At 36.1% G+C, this 17440-nt stretch overlaps 1 protein-coding gene across 1 annotated transcript; it reads right to left on the reverse strand.

Annotated features, from left to right (window-relative positions):
- si:ch211-283g2.1 (sodium- and chloride-dependent GABA transporter ine) lies at nt 1–17013 on the reverse strand. The gene is made up of 13 exons (XM_067439725.1): nt 16849–17013; nt 14223–14357; nt 13840–14044; nt 11484–11616; nt 9368–9502; nt 7074–7177; nt 6642–6766; nt 6417–6529; nt 4891–5031; nt 2746–2845; nt 2378–2478; nt 2121–2288; nt 1–833 (listed from the first exon to the last, which is right to left on the reverse strand). The coding sequence occupies exons 1-13, from the start codon at nt 16979–16981 to the stop codon at nt 690–692; spliced, it is 1737 nt and encodes a 578-aa protein (XP_067295826.1). The 5' UTR covers nt 16982–17013; the 3' UTR covers nt 1–689.
- Nucleotides 17014–17440: the final 427 nt, after the last annotated feature.

Raw genomic sequence — 17440 nt, forward strand, 5'->3', positions numbered from 1 at the left:
AGATCCAACATGTTTGCTATCATGTTTTAACATTGGTAGCATGATTAACACTTTGTTAGCATGCATTAGTACATGGCTAGCATAAAATTAACGTTTTTAACACATTGCTAGCATGAATTGGCATGTTCGTAACATGTTTTAATACATCATTAACATACGTTAGCATTTTGCTAGCATGTTTTTTTACATTTTGTTAACTTGTTTCACCACATTAACATTGCTATATTGTTTTATATGCTGTTTAATATTTGATGGCTGCGTTATTTTACATGTGCGTCAGCAATACTTTTATTGCTTGTTTCTGCTTCTTCTTTTTTACTTTGTTTTTGTGTTTTTATCAGTAGATTCTGTACTCTTTCAGAAGATGCACAATAGCGCCCCCTACAGTATAACAGTGAAAACATGGATAGCCGGAAAATGTTGTCAATGGTGAAGATAGTTTAAAGCCTTAAACCCAATTTTATTTGCAAGTTGTTAACGTGTATTAGCATTTTGTTAACATGAATTATGTTGCTAACATGTTTTAACACATTTTTATTTATATGTTGTTTAATGATCATGTTATTTTACATGTGTTTATTGTTTGTTTCTGGTTCTTCTTATATATAAATATAAGTAATATAAATAATCCTCTGGCCCGTTCACTGGTTTCCAGTGGTCTGGTTGTAGTCCAGTGATCCAGTGGCAGTTCATAAGTTAGTCTGGATGGGTGGTTTATCAGAGCTGATGATGGTGATGTTGGGAATAACCTCCATAATGGCACCTTTTTGCTGGTAATACGGGCTCTCGGAGTCCTCGTCCAGAGAAAACGGTGTGATGGACTTTTTTAGTTTCTGAAATAAAAGAGAAGCACAAATCTGTGTCGTCACCAATCCAGCGCTGAACATTTTAAAAATATTTTCCAACATTATACTTGAAAGAAATTTAAAAATAACTTTGTACAGCTTTAAGTTGGAAGGTTTAATGCAGAGACTGTAACAACAAATGTAACTAGCATGTTTTAGCATGTTGTTAGTGTCATTTAACACAATGTTAGCATTAATTAACCTGTTACTACCATGAATTAACAAGATGTTAGCCTGATTAGCATGTTATTAACATGGATAAACTTGTTGTTGCTAACATGTTTTAACACCTTGATAATATGAATTAACATGTTGTTAGCATTACATATAACACTAGCATAGCTAACATGTTTTAATGCATGTCTTACAGTTAACATGTTTTAACGTATACATTAATTAGCATGTTGTTAACAATGCAATGTGTTGTCAGCATGTTTCACCACACTGCTAGCATTAATTAGCATGTTTGCTAACAGAATTTAGCTCATTGGTAGCATGAATTAGCATGTTTTGCTAGCATGTTTTAAGACATTGCAAACATGAATAAGCATGTTTTAACACTTACATACATTATCATGTTTTAACACATTGCTAACATTCATTAGCATTTTTGTTAACATGTTTTAAAACATTGTTAATGCTTTAACACTTTGCTAGTATAAATGAGTGTGCTTTAACACTTACATAAATGAGCATGTTTTAACACATTGCTAACATAAATTAGCATGTTGTTAAAATGTTTTAATACATTGTTAACATTAGTTAGCATGTTTTGCTGACATTATTTAGCTTATTGGTAAAATTAATTAACATTTTGCTAGCATTAACACATTGCTAACATGAATTAGCTTGTTATTGGTATGAATTAACATGTTTGCTAACATGACTTAGCTCATTGTTATCATTAATTAGCATGTTTTAACACTTACATACATTAGCATGGTTTGACACATTGCTAACATGAATTAGCATGTTGTTAACATGTTTCAACACATTTGCTAGCATGAATTAGCATGTTTGCTAACATGATTTACCTCATTGGTAACATGAATTAGCATTTTGCTATCATTCTTTAACACATTGCTCACATGAAAAAACATGTTGTTAACATGTTTTAACGTTGCTAGCATGAATTAGCATGTTTTAAATGAAAATTCAGCTTTGATCACAGGAATAAATTACAGTGTACTATATATTTTTACTGTATTTTTTTATCAAACAAACACAGCCATGGTGAGCAGAAGATACTTTTTTTCAAAAAGAGGCGTATAGTACCTGAGTGAAGGACCCGGGCAGAACCCAGAGTGTGTGCGCGGCTGCCAGAGGAATCCAGATAATGGACGCTAGTGCGATTAGCCAGCCAACCGCCTGAGCCCACGGCGGGTAGACATAACCCTCGTACCGAGCCGGTTTAAACTGGATCACTGAGAACACCAGGATCACCTGGAGACACACAGATTCCTTTCAATTCCAACAGCAATCCATTATGGGATTCCGAACATATGTTTGTGTCAGTAAATGATCGCACTCACTGTGATCAGAACAGGACAAATGACCCACCAGCAGACCCGGAAGAAAATGTTGGGTCTTTTCCCCGTCATCTCTAATAAATTACTGGACAGACGCTTTACACCTGATCAAACAGAGCTTAGGTTAATCAAGAACTTGCTCTATTACAATTTTGTTTACTTGGGGCATGCTAACTGGCAACATAGGATTCCATTCATTATGCTAAGCTAAGCTAGCGGCAACCCTGCCAAACTAAAACAATGCATGCACTGAGACAAAAATGCATTTGCCCACGTATCTAAATGTAGGAAAGAAGTTGAATAAGCCCTATTTCTAAAAACGCTGGAGTGTTCCTTAAAATGTAAATGTAAATCTATCAGACGTTTCTCACCATAGATCCAACAAACACCAACCACCTCAAAAAACGCCAGGAACATGATGGACACGATCGCGGTGTAATGATCCATCAGCTGGAACACGTAGATCCCCACCTGGGTCACACGATCATGAGACATAAATCAGGTTCATTAACTTTAGCAGACACACATTTGAACTTTGTCATAATACAGCTCTGCTTTACAGCCATCTGCAATCTATAGTCTCACAGTCACATCTATACAGTCTATAGTCTCAAAGTCACATCTATACAGTCTATAGTCTCACAGTCACATCTATACAGTCTATAGTCTCAGTCACATCTATACAGTCTATAGTCTCAGTCACATCTATACAGTCTATAGTCTCACAGTCACATCTATACAGTCTATAGTCTCACAGTCACATCTATACAATCTATAGTCTCACAGTCACATCTATACAGTCTATAGACTCAGTCACATCTATACAGTCTATAGTCTCACAGTCTATAGTCTCCCAGTCACATCTATACAGTCTATAGTCTCAGTCACATCTATACAGTCTATAGTCTCACAGTCACATCTATACAATCTATAGTCTCACAGTCACATCTATACAGTCTATAGACTCAGTCACATCTATACAGTCTATAGTCTCACAGTCTATAGTCTCACAGTCACATCTATACAGTCTATAGTCTCAAAGTCACATCTATACAGTCTATAGTCTCCCAGTCACATCTATACAGTCTATAGTCTCAGTCACATCTATACAGTCTATAGTCTCACAGTCACATCTATACAGCCTATAGTCTCAGTCACATCTATACAGTCTATAGTCTCACAGTCACTTCTATACAGTCTAGAGTCTCACAGTCACATCTATACAGTCTATAGTCTCACAGTCACATCTATACAATCTATAGTCTCACAGTCACATCTATACAGTCTGTAGTCTCACAGTCACATCTATACAGTCTATAGTCTCACAGTCACATCTATACAGTCTATAGTCTCACAGTCACATCTATACAGTCTGTAGTCTCACAGTCACATCTATACAGTCTATAGTCTCACAGTCACATCTATACAGTCTATAGTCTCACAGTCATATCTATACAGTCTATAGACTCACAGTCACATCTATACAGTCTATAGTCTCAGTCACATCTATACAGTCTATAGTCTCAGTCACATCTATACAGTCTATAGTCTCACAGTCACATCTATACAGTCTATAGTCTCACAGTCACATCTATACAGTCTATAGTCTCACAGTCACATCTATACAGTCTATAGTCTCACAGTCACATCTATACAGTCTATAGTCTCACAGTCACATCTATACAGTCTATAGTCTCAGTCACATCTATACAGTCTATAGTCTCACAGTCATATCTATACAGTCTATAGACTCACAGTCACATCTATACAGTCTATAGTCTCAGTCACATCTATACAGTCTATAGTCTCACAGTCACATCTATACAGTCTATAGTCTCACAGTCACATCTATACAGTCTATAGTCTCACAGTCACATCTATACAGTCTATAGTCTCACAGTCACATCTATACAGTCTAGAGTCTCACAGTCACTTCTATACAGTCTAGAGTCTCACAGTCACATCTATACAGTCTATAGTCTCACAGTCACATCTATACAGTCTATAGTCTCACAGTCACATCTATACAGTCTATAGTCTCACAGTCACTTCTATACAGTCTAGAGTCTCAAATATACTTTATAATCAAACTATCATAACAGTGTGGTTTAATTTTATGAGCTCATCTGTCGACGGTGAATCTCAATCATACCCACATCGCTATGATCAGGTGCTTTCTGAACGGCTGTTTTCTTATTTTGTTGTGTGTTTATTTTGTTATTGAAAGGAAAGCGTGCAACTCATATTCACGTTCATCTAAACGTCACATCTGGACGACAGTGGGATGTTCGCTAACAGTAAATCACTGCAACGGTTCTTTTTACTTCTAAGTAAAGAAAGAAAAGAGCTTGGCTGTGAGTATATCGGGTCTTGACTCACGTTCAGTGTATCGTATGTTATGTATGAATGAGCACTTCACTGAATGGCCACTGGTAGCGCTACAGGTTTCTGATTCTACATTAGCACCTTTAATGTTAGTATAAAAGCTAAACGTAAGATAAAAGTGATCCTGTAACCTGCATGACATGAGGGATGCCCAGAAGGAACGCCGCACAGCAGACCGCCAGCACCAGAAACTCCTTGCGTTTCAGGTGCTTCAGGATGGGGTTACTGTAACTGTCCAGCAGACTGGTCACCATCACCTCCACCATGGCGAACTACAGACAGCAGCACAACAACAGAAGGTAAAGTTTAACTGTTTTACTGCGATTTCTGTGAAATGATTCAAACTGCATTACTCCAGAAAACATTCTTGTATGTGCTGCTTAATGTTTTATCAGACGAACTGTGAATGAACAGCTCGCATTTTATGATTTATAAATCACAGATGTAACAGTTCTTCGGACATGATAGACATGTCCAGGTTCATTTCACTACAATAAATAAATAAATAAATAAATAAATAAATAAATAAATAAATAAATATATATATATATAACTTAGGGATGCACTGATGTAAAAATTTCGATGTACAATATAGGATAACGGATAATAGGATATAGGATTTTAAAGCCAATAAATCTAAATGAGAAATTTTATATCATTTTTGAGAACCTGATTACAAAAACAAAAGTCTCACCATTCAATTTGAATCATTAAATTAATTATGATGTTCTCATTATAATTTTATGTAGCTGATATGACAGACTTGCACTGAACTGTACACCGATCAGGCATAACATTATTACCACTGACTGAATAACGTTATAATGCTGATAGTCCTGTTAGTGGGTGGGATATATTAGGCAGCGAGTGAACATTTTTATTAAAGTTGATGTGTTAGAAGCGGAAAAAATGGGCAAGCGTAAGGATTTGAGCGAGTTTGACAAGGGCCAGATAGTGATTGTGATGTGCTGTTACAAATCCTTCCCTCATGGGTCAAAATGACCCGAAGCCCTAAAATTATACTTAAAAATAGTTTTTGTGTCCAGAAAACTTATTTCATTTCATTTTGATAATATCTGTTCTTTTTTAATGCATTTTGGGAGATTTTGTTGTTCTTTATTATTTTATTTACCTTTAAAATAATAGATTTTATCGATAAATTATAATTTTATGCATATTATTCACATTCTTTCAACTTAAATTTAAGTATAACCCACAGTTTCCTTTTAAATTTCCTTTAATGCTGACCTTATAGCTATGGAGCAGATGAGCTGTTCCGCTGGGTCCTAAAGTCAGTTTCGCACGTAGACAGTATAAAATCATTGTTTGGCAAAGTTTTAGCATTTTTAGTTTGAATTTGGAGCATTTTTAGGTTTTTCTGTGTACTGAAGAATCCTCCACATTCCTAAGGGGGTCAAATTGACCTGTGAGAGAAGGATTTGTCTCCTTCTCGTTTTGTCTCCTTCTCCTTTAAAAAAAATGTAATTTCTCGAATTCAGTAAAAAAAATGTGCGTGTATTTGTCGTTCAAGTGCGACAAAAGTCCTAGGGTGTTAGACCACTCCAGTGAACACTCAATTTATTTATTTTTTTTGGAAAATGAGTTTCGGGTCAAAATGACCCGATGGAAGGAAAAAGAAGAAGTGTTGTCATTATACCTGACTGTCGAGGCCGAGGCAGAGCAACATGAAGAAGAAGAGAACGGCCCACAGAGGAGCAACAGGCATCGTCACAAAGGCTTGTGGGTAAACCACGAACACCAGACCTGGACCTGCATGGGGAATAATTATAAAATACAACATCAAGCACATTTATCAGTACTATTTAAGTTCTTACATTATTAAAAACAACAAAGTAAAGTAATCAGCTCTGAAATAACCCACCGTCCACTGCGATTTCACTGACCGGCACATTCTGAAGGTGCGACATGTAGCCAAATGCAGAAAAAATGACAAATCCAGCGAAAATACTCGTCAAGGAATTTGTGATGGAAATGGCCAGAGTGTCCCTACAGTGACAGGAATAACAAATAATGAATATGAAAGTAAAAATCATCAGTATTTTATTCCTCTCTGGACATTGAGCCATGATGACCTACTATTAAATACATGGCATTATACATTTATTAGAGCAATAAATGATTTATCAGTGATCTTTGCTCTAGAGTGATATTCACAAATACCACTATACTTATCTATATTTTATATAACTTTTATATTTTTTAGATATAATCTGCAGGAAAGTAGATTAGAGATGGTTTGCTTTATGCGACACGATTGACAGTATTTAAACTATAGATTATAATCTCCTTTTACTTGAGGACATTGTTGTTGAAGTTGTTATAGCTGGACATGGCCATCAGCGAGCCGAAGCCAATCCCAATGGAGTTAAAGATTTGAGCTGCCGCATTAATCCATACCTACACACACACACACACACACACACACACACACACACACACACAAGACAATGAAACAAACATGCATGAACTGAATTACTAAGCACAGCTGGATTTTATCAAGAACTATACACACATCATCTTTACCATCATTAGTTTTTATTAGGGCTGCCAAACTTAACACATTAAAGATACTCTATTTAGCTGTTTTTGTTCAAAATTAAAGACACTGAAATAATTAGTCAATCCCACATGAAAAAAATGTTATAGTAAATTACTCCAGTAAATGATAGTGTTTTTGAACCATAGGCCTACTGTAGTAAATATACTACAGTAAATTAACAAAGTGTAGTAAATACTAAAATATACTACAATTTACTGTTTTGGTTCAAAACAATGGTTCAAAAACACTATAGTAATACAGTATATTGTATAGTGTTTTTTCATGTGTTTCCCAGCCCACAGGACTTTGTGAAAGTGGTGTGGGTTGATCTCGATGCTCGATTTGTCAATTTTAAAGTTAAATTCATCCATCTGGCGCACTTTCAAAGTTCATAATTAAGAGTTCCAACTTTTCCAAAGAAAAGCTGCTGAATTAACTTGTTCCTGAACTTTAAATGGGATTCAGAATTATTTTTTAGTTGTGATATACAGTCTCTCAGTCTACATTACACTATTACGCTTATTAGGAAGCCAAACATATACTATAATAATTTTATATTATTATTTTTATTATTATCCCTATGACTGTAGGGATACATATATTGTAAAGATACATATATGGTAAAGCAAATGCACCATAAAATAAATGAAAATGAGCTATGCGTAAGGATATTATTTTACTTTACAACAGTATGGAAATTATAATCATTTTCTTGTCATTTCTACACTTGCAAGAGAAAAACCATTGAGCTTTTAAGGCAGTTGAGCTTTTATTTTGGCGGATAACCGGATCGAGCTGATCGCGCACTTCGCTTTGCTATTTGACAGAGGATAGCGTCCTGAACCTAAAGGATAAGGTTAATTATGAAACTGTGGAGGGACATATTAGACTAAAATAAAATGTAGCAACATTAGTTTGGCTTTAGGAGATAAAGAGAAAAGAGGGATTTTAATATGTTGCAAAAGAACTGATGTTTTTATCACTCAACACAGGTGAGTAAGGTGTTTTATTGAACTGATTAACTGCCAATATGTAGCTCTACAACAGAGTTCAGTGTAAAGCATTATTTATTATGAAGATCATTTCATTTTGGTTGTAGCGCTGCGCTGGAGTTTATTTTCTAGGAAGTAACGTTACCGTGTCTATAACGGGTAAAACTACAGGAAAATCTTCAGCTAGTCAGCTTGAGATCCTTTACGTCTAAATTGGTAATATAATTAAGATAGTGAATGTTTTATGAGCTTTAGGAAAACCATATTCATCCGCAGTCACGTAGAGCCGAAGCACAACCCAACCAAATCATCTTCTTCCGCAGAATTTAAAGTCCTTTAAATTATGATTTTAATGTAGTTAATGACAATACATTTATTTTTTACAAAAGTACACTGTAAAAATATTACAACTTAGCATTTTTGTCTCGTTTTCCATTACAAATATTTAAATGCGATTAATAATCGCGATTAATCGCATCCAAAATAAAAGTTTGTTTACATAATAAATGTGTGTATACTGTTTATAATTATTATAATATATTATGTAAATACATGATTTTGGATTTATATTAGGTTTTATTTGGGCATTTAATCGCAATTTATCAATTTGACAGCATTTATTCGATAAGCTAAATAATAATAAATAAAAAAATCCAAATTAAGTGAGTTTTAAAACAAGAACACATCTGCCTAAAGGGATCAGAAAAATTACTTTGTTTTCCCTTTTTGAATTAAGTTTATTTTTCTGACCTCATTAATAGATAATTGTTCTTGTTTTAAGCATAACATTTTCACAAAACAAGACTTGATATCTTTTCATTCTCGAGTAAATGTATCTAGATATTTGTACTAGAAAATCATTTCTTGCAGTGTAGTCACAACAATAATACATAAAATATCGTTTATGTGCATTATTTTGTTTTATCTTATAGGAACTAAACACTGTTATACCAAATGCTCTGGTTTTTGTGTGTCAAACTAATAATTTTAATTGCAAAACAAATTATGTTAGATTGTAATTAATTATATCAGCCCTGTTTGTCATTTATTACCCACCTCCACATTAAGGAGCTTGTCCCACTCGGGTATGATGAAGAAGCGGATGCCGTCTATGGCTCCCGGCAGCTGCACATTATTGATCAGCAGAGCCAGAAGAATCACGTATGGAAAAAGAGCAGTGAAGTACACAACCTGTGACGCACACACAAAGATCAGCTTTACAAAGGTGAGGTTAATTGCCATTAAAATGATGTGATGCAAAAATATGAATGCAGCGCATGATGATGATTGATGTGTTTTCCATCTGTTTGTCTTGCTGAACTTGCGGGAATGCACAGGGTTTTTAGGAGATGTAAATGAAAACAAGTGTCGTTGTAAATGGGTGAATCTTTAAAAAAATAATATAATAAAAAAAGATGTTTGTTACACATAGATAACGTCTTTTTTGTTCTGTTTTTCTCTGATTTGTTTATCACTTTGTATTTTATTTTATTTCACAGACTAATCTGACATTTTATTTTAAGGGAAAACAAATAAGGCATCAGACAGAGCTTTCATATTATTTTTTTCAGTTTGAATAATCTCTGTCAATGCCCAAAAAAACTATTAAAAATATGTAGATTTAATATCAGTATGTGAATGTGACCTTTGTTGGGGGAAGTAACTTTTAAAAGTAATGCTCACATTGGCCCTCATTTATCAAAAGTGCGTACACCAAATTTCCAGCGTACACCCAAACCCACGGTGACTTTGAGATTTATCAATATACGCTCAAAATCCGACGCCAGCTCAGGAGGTGGTGTATGTGTACGCACGTTTAAGTTAGTGTGAAAATGTGCAGAAAAACAATTCCTAACACCACAAAACGCACTGACAAGATATGCTATATTATGACCCACTGTTAAAAACCGCAACAACAACATTCAGTGCTTATTTTTGTGCAACATGAACGTCTTTGTTTAATTTGTGTGACTTTATCAAAGTGTTTGATTTGTAGGCATATGTATTCCTCCAGTCGCGAGCCCGTGCGCTTTATCTGACGTTTTAGGCCTGCCTGGCCCGGCAGCTGCGCACGGACTGGGACTAAAATAATTCAGACTGACAAAATAATAAAAATGACCTTCTTCTTTTAAATAATAATAAAATCAATAAAAACGACATTCTTCTTCTAAATAACAAGCGTCATTTAGAATAAAAATCATAATAATAATAATAAGAATCTTACAAATTGTCATGTAATTATTAATGTGAATGAATGGTACTCCACATCCCATCATCATCACTATTGTACCCCAATACATGTGCCGTGATACGAAATTAAATGCTAATTGTTTCAAAACGTGCTGCAAAATAATGCATTGTGATGGTAATTTATCATCCAAACAGCTTTAAACTGCTGGAGTGCGCTTCTCAACCTCCACACTATTAACAGTACTCGTAATTTGGGTCCATTATATGTTTTTGTGGGTGCCTTTAATCCCACTCTTTAAACTCCCAAATAAAACAATTTCGGGGTTTTTTTCCACTTCCCTGGTGATGGTCTCGATGGGCGCGTCTCAATCATCTCTCTAGTTCAGTAGTCAGGGCACTGATCAGGGAGTCAGCCCATTGACTTCTGTCCTAATCAGTGCCCTGACTAGTGGACTAAAGAGATGATTGAGACACGCCCGATCTCCACGTCGGAGAAGTTTCGCTTCTTTGCCGTCTTCTGTTTGTCCATGGCGTAAAATGAGGGCGTGGGGGAGGCGGAGACTTGAATATATAGGGGCGTGTTATTCTAATGACGATGGTTTTCAGCCGCCGCATTTATCAAGGGCAGGTATTGCGTACACCTGGATTGCAGAGGTGCGCACAGCTTCATAAATCAGGCGATGAGAGGAGTGTAACTAAGCATAATCTTACGCCAACATATACGCCCGTTTCTACGCAAGATTGATAAATGAGGGCCATTTAGTCTAAAATACCCATTATTCTCACACACAATGCATCTGCACTTACTCACGATTCCTCTCAACATTAGTTACTTAGCTGAAAATTAACTGATATTTTTGTAGTAAATTTAAAAGTAATGCATTACTTTACTAGTTACTTTGAAAAGTAATCTGATTACATACAGTAACATGTATTGCGTGATGATGATGAGTGTTGTGTTCTCCATCTGTTTATTTCTTACCTTCCCAGTGGACTTGACCCCTTTAAAGATGCAGAGGTAAACGAGGATCCACGCCAGAAGCAGCAGGAGGAAGAGCTCCCATCTCAAGGTGCCCGTCTCCTCCACACCGCTGGTCCTCTCCAGCACCTTAAAACTGACACACACACACACACACACACACACACACACACACACACACACACACACACACACACACACACACACACACACACACACACACACACACACACACACACACACACACACACACACACACACACACACACACACACACACAAAACTGTAGTCAACATCATAACACCTCATTGACCAATGAAGCAAGGCCGTAACCATGTCTTGAACATTTTGGGTTGTACTAAATGTGTGCATATTTTAAAATATACACACCTTCACTCTTAATCATATGCCGAAACCTCACATTCAATTATGAATGACATGAAAATTTACAAAATGTTCCTTGTAAAAAAGAAGCACACTAATGCATACTTTTAAAAAGAGTGCTTATTAGGTAAATAATATACTTTTTTAGTCTCTGGTGCTCTTCGGTCATTTTTGGCCCAAACAATTATCCTTTTATTTTTTATGTCATCAGAATGGTACGAAACTTGGTAAAGGATTTGGTACTTGCTATGTGAACAGAAAAAAAAAAAACATGGACACGATTCAAAAAGGTTAAATGGTGCTTAAAAATATTCCCACTTCGCAGATGAAAATGAGCGCGTTGGAAATGAATGGGAGACGAATATCCTCTAGTGGAAGCGTTTGGTACTGCGCCCACACAAAATCTGACTGAAAGCTCATTTTTTGAGATATCAAGCAGTTGCAACACAGCTATGCCTTTGATTTTCTGTTTTAGAAAATATAGATTTCATATAAAAAATTTAAAAATATGATGAACATGCATTTTCATAACAATGCACTCTGTTAATATCAATAACAATAAAACACAAAACAATACAATTCTGTTACTCTTAAGTTCAACTTAAACTTTTATTGACTTTTGTCAAGATCAAAGAGATTAAACTAAAGCTTGTGCTCTAAAGCATTCAAGATTTATGACAGTTTGTGGATTATAATTACTGCATAAATATAATTTAGTACCACAAAATCCTCTAAAAATAGAAAAAAAAAACATTATCAAATTTAAATATAATATTTTTTTTGTAAAGAATATGCTTTAGTGCAAACGAAATGTAATGTTTTTCGAGACTTATTTGCTATTAAATTAAAATGTTTTATGGTTTAGTTATAATTAATATTAAATGCAATTAGTTGAAGTTCTGCCCCACTTAAGTAGGACTTTATATGACTATTTCTTTGAAATATATATTGGAGAATGTACTGACAAGCATTTATGGTAGGCTAAATATGTTTTTAAATAGATATTTGCTATATCCTATATATTTATAATGAAATAATATCTTTCTTAATATTTCACATTTGTAATGATTTAGGATATTTAAAATATATTAACTTTAAATGCAATATTGACTAACACTACATGGATTTCACATGTGCTTTAGTATGTTAGTCAAGTTACACACATGTTTTTTAAAGAACAAAAAATATTATTGAAATTGACATTATTACAAAATGCACTGTGATGAAAGTGACTCTCTTTAAGAACACTAAAGTTATGGCCTTTTATTTCATATTATTATATTATCTGCAAGTACAGATTTTTTAAAATATTTTTTAAATACACTTGTAATTGTAATTTCATTACAGCTGAGCACCTTTTCACAAGCGGTTGAGTAGTTTGCATCACTGGATATTATTGTTGGTCGTTTTCTATTGTTAAACATTTGTTAAAATTAAATATTTAGCCACATCCAGTAATCTTCCGTCACACTCTTTCACCTTTTGTCACTATACAATTCTGTGAACAGCAAAGCCCCGCCCCTTTGATTTGATTGGTTATCTCAGTCAGTTTGACATTGACGAGAGCTGAGGCTGACCACTCTGATAATATATATCTGATAGTTGCTTTGAAACAATCTGTATTATATACTCTGCAAAAAATAAGATAAAATAATAAAATAAACAATAAGCTAAATAATCTGCCAATGGGGTAAGAAAAATAATCTTGTTTTCTGTTTGAATAAAAATTATTTATCGTATTTTAAGTAAAAACTCTCTTTATTTAGAGTATTTTCCCCCAAAACAAGACAATTACTTTTGCTCGTCTAGTAAATACTTCTTGTTTTAAGAAATTTTAGATGTTTGGACTAAAAACAAGACAAAAATACTGAGTAAGAAAAGCATTTTTTGCAGTGTAAAGTGCTACAAAAAATAAAGGTGACTTGAATGGTTACGGCCCTGAAATGAATAATTAAAGAAGAGGGGATGAACACACTTGAAGAACTGCTGGCTGGCGGTGGAGGCGGAGGTGCTGTTGGTCACCTGGTCGGTGCAGTTGGCGGTGTTCCATGTGTTATTGCAGTTTTCCCAGAGGAGCTCGCTCCGAAACGAGCTGAACATGTAGTACAGCGCCCATGTGATTATTATATTATAGTATGTGCACATGATGAACGAAATGGCCACCGTTGCCATGCCAACACCTGGATAGATTGATTACCGGTTACTAACCTTTAGTCTCAGTACTGAACCATATATTCTCATATCATCTAATCATTATCAGTGACAATTATATGGATCTGAATGACTTTTGTCAAAACTTTTTATTGTGTGCAGCAATTGATCTCACAGATTTTGATTCGTCATGATTATGCATGTGACCTTTCAGCAGGGGACAGGCTTTGGTTAGGGCCAGGACGGGCCCCCTCCTCAGGTACTGGCCCAGTGTCAGCTCCATGTGCAGCAGAGGGATTCCCAGCACCACCAGCATGAGCAGGTACGGCACCAGAAACGCACCTGAGGACGCCAGTGACCACAACAACAGTTCACTGACAGATGCACAGGTGAACACACACAGTTCAGTTCTACGATATCATAACATAAACTTCCAATTTGATTCAATTTTGATTGACAAGCTCTCAAATCGTTTCGATTCTCGATTCAATTTTCGATTCGATTTTTGATTCTCGAGTCAACTCAAATGAATATAGATTTAATGCAAATACTATTTGTAAAAAAAGAACAGTGACCATAAGTTAACAAGTGGGTAATTAAAAAGAAATGAAGAGCCACAAACCTGTATATTAAACTTTTTATTTTAGGTACACCTGGGTACATTAAAAAAAAGAACCCATCTCTATTTCAAATCCATACAATTGTTAAATACAATTTTTTTATGCAACTTTATTTAAAAAAATGTATCTGAGAAGTATTTTATGGATATTTTGATATATTTATTCTAAAACATAAAAAGGATATTGGATGATTTTCAGCAATTTTCAGTACACAACAAGCTTTTCTTGCGATTTTGCCGCCCGTCGTGGGCATTTACTTTTGTATACACAAGAAGTGTAGTCATTCCTGGACACAAGTAGTGTGTCGCGCGAGGCAAATGGGTGACATCTAGTGGAGAAGACTAGTAATTAGATGTACATTATTCTTATGGCCAATGTTAGCGGCCTTTGAGAATCGATACTGAATCGACCAGATTTTAAAAAAACGATTTTACGAAAAATAGTTTTTTTTTGCCCAGCCCATATATATATATATATATACACACACACACACACACACACACTATGTTGCCAAAAGTATTGGGACGCCCCTCTAAATCACTGAATTCAGGTGTTCAATCCCTTCATGGCCACAGGTGTATAACTCCAGCTCTAGGCCTGCAGACGCTTCTACACACATTAGTGAAAGAATGGGTCGCTCTCAGGAGCTCAGTGAACTCAAGCGTGGGGCCGTGATAGGCTGACACCTGTGCAATAAGTCCATTCCTGACATTTTCTCACTACTAAATATTCCACGCTCAACTGTTAGTGGGATTATAACAAAGTGGAAGCAATTGGGAACAACAGCAACTCAGCTAGGAAGTGGTACGACACGTAAAATCTCAGAGCGGGGTCAGTGCATGCTGAGGGTCACAGTGCGCAGAAGTCACCAACTTTCTGCAGAGTCAACAGATCCAGACCTCCAGACTTCTGTGACCTTCAGATGAGCTCACGAACAGCGTAGAGAGCTTCATGGAATGGGTTTCTATGGCCGAGCAGCTCATCCAAGCCTTACATCACCAAGAGCAATGCAAAGCGTGGGATGCAGTGGAGTAAAGCAGCCGCCACTGGACTCTAGAGCAGTGAGACGAGTTCTCTGAGCGACCAATCACGCTTCAGTCTGACAATCCTATGGATGAGTCTGGGTCCATGAGTCCATGAGAACGGGACTTGCCTGACTGCATTGTGCCAAGTGTTAAGTTTTTTTTATTTTGATTTAGGGGTTGGCCCCTTAGTTCCAGTGAAAGGAACTTTTAATGCTTCACCAAGACATTTTGGACAATTTCATGCTCCTGACTTTGTGGGAACAGTTTGGGGACGGTTCCTTCCTGTCCCAACATGACTGCGCTCCAGTGCACAAAGCGTCGCTCCATAAAGACATGGATGAGGAGTTTGGTGTGGAGGAACTGGACTGGCCTGCACAGAGTCCTGAGCTCAACCTGATAGAACAGCTTTGGGATGAATTAGAGCGGAGACTGAGAGCCAGGCCTTCTCGTCCAACATCAGTGCCTGACCTCACAAATGAGCTTCTAGAAGAATGGGCAAAAATCCCCATAAACACTCCTAAACCTTGTGGAAAGCTGCAGTGTGTGTAGATAGAATGGCTCATTCTAAGGTAATAATAATTAAAAAAACATTACGATACATTATGTAAGGTCTTTATACACCACTGAAACCATAGTTACGTATATTATATTGCATTACTGTCAATTGATCCTCAAAAATACTACACACTGCACCTTTAAAGTTCATGTAAAGGCAGGCGTTCCAAAACTTTTGGCTAATATATATATATTTTATATATATATACATTAACAAACATTATAGCAATATAAACATGTCAAGTGTGATCTGAGAGGGATTGCAGTGTCATGGTTGCTCTGTTGATCTTACACACCGTTACGTTACAGATAAACTCATTAATCCACTGTCACTCTGTTGATGTGTGCTCATTCTAACTTTTACAGTCTGAACGGTAAAGGTGACACTGTTAAATAACAACAATATCTCTGCTGTCATTTAGACATGTGCATGGCTTCATAATGCCTGTTTTACACACCAAAGGCCCAATAAAAATGTATATAAATAAATATCTTCATTAAATACTCTTGTACATGTCCAAAGAGGCATGAGGGGTAAAACATCTTCAGACCGGTTTCATAGCCAAGACAAGTTGTACTGATCAGTTACTCTTTGTAAGTGATGAGGAGCATTAGTTAAGTGGCGTGTCTTACCTCCACCGCTGCGGTAGCACAGGTACGGGAACCTCCAGATGTTCCCCAATCCCACCGCACAGCCGATCCCAGCCAGCGTGAACTCAATCTGCCTACTCCATGTGGGCCTACCGGCCTCCACTTCCACAGCCATGCTTCTTCACAGGGAGACAGTGGTGTGAAAGCAAACTGAGATTACGAGAGCGAGTCCGTGGTGTTGGTGGTGTAATGATTGTTGAGGAGCTGTAATGATTAGCTGGGAGGCGTGGGACAGGGACGCTCTGATTGTGTCTCCAACTCTGCTTTTTCAGGGTGTCATAATTATAAACGCATTTGTTTGTAGCACAGATATTGTGTGTTATTCTGCGTCTAGAGTTTTTTTTTTTTTTTGAGAACCAAGCATAACAAGAGTGCATAACCAAACCTGTCAGGGGTATAAGTAAAAATACAGAAAAACACTTTATCTCTTAAACAGTTGCATTGCTCGTATTGCCTTCAAATTCTTACTTTCAGATATTGTTGTGAAATACATTTTAACGTTAAATATAGGGCTTTTAGATTGACGAACAAATATATTAATTAAATAAATAAAGAAATATTTGTTTAGCATCTA

The sequence above is a fragment of the Pseudorasbora parva genome, chromosome 3 (genome assembly GCF_024679245.1).
Source record: "Pseudorasbora parva isolate DD20220531a chromosome 3, ASM2467924v1, whole genome shotgun sequence".
NCBI lineage: Eukaryota > Metazoa > Chordata > Actinopteri > Cypriniformes > Gobionidae > Pseudorasbora > Pseudorasbora parva.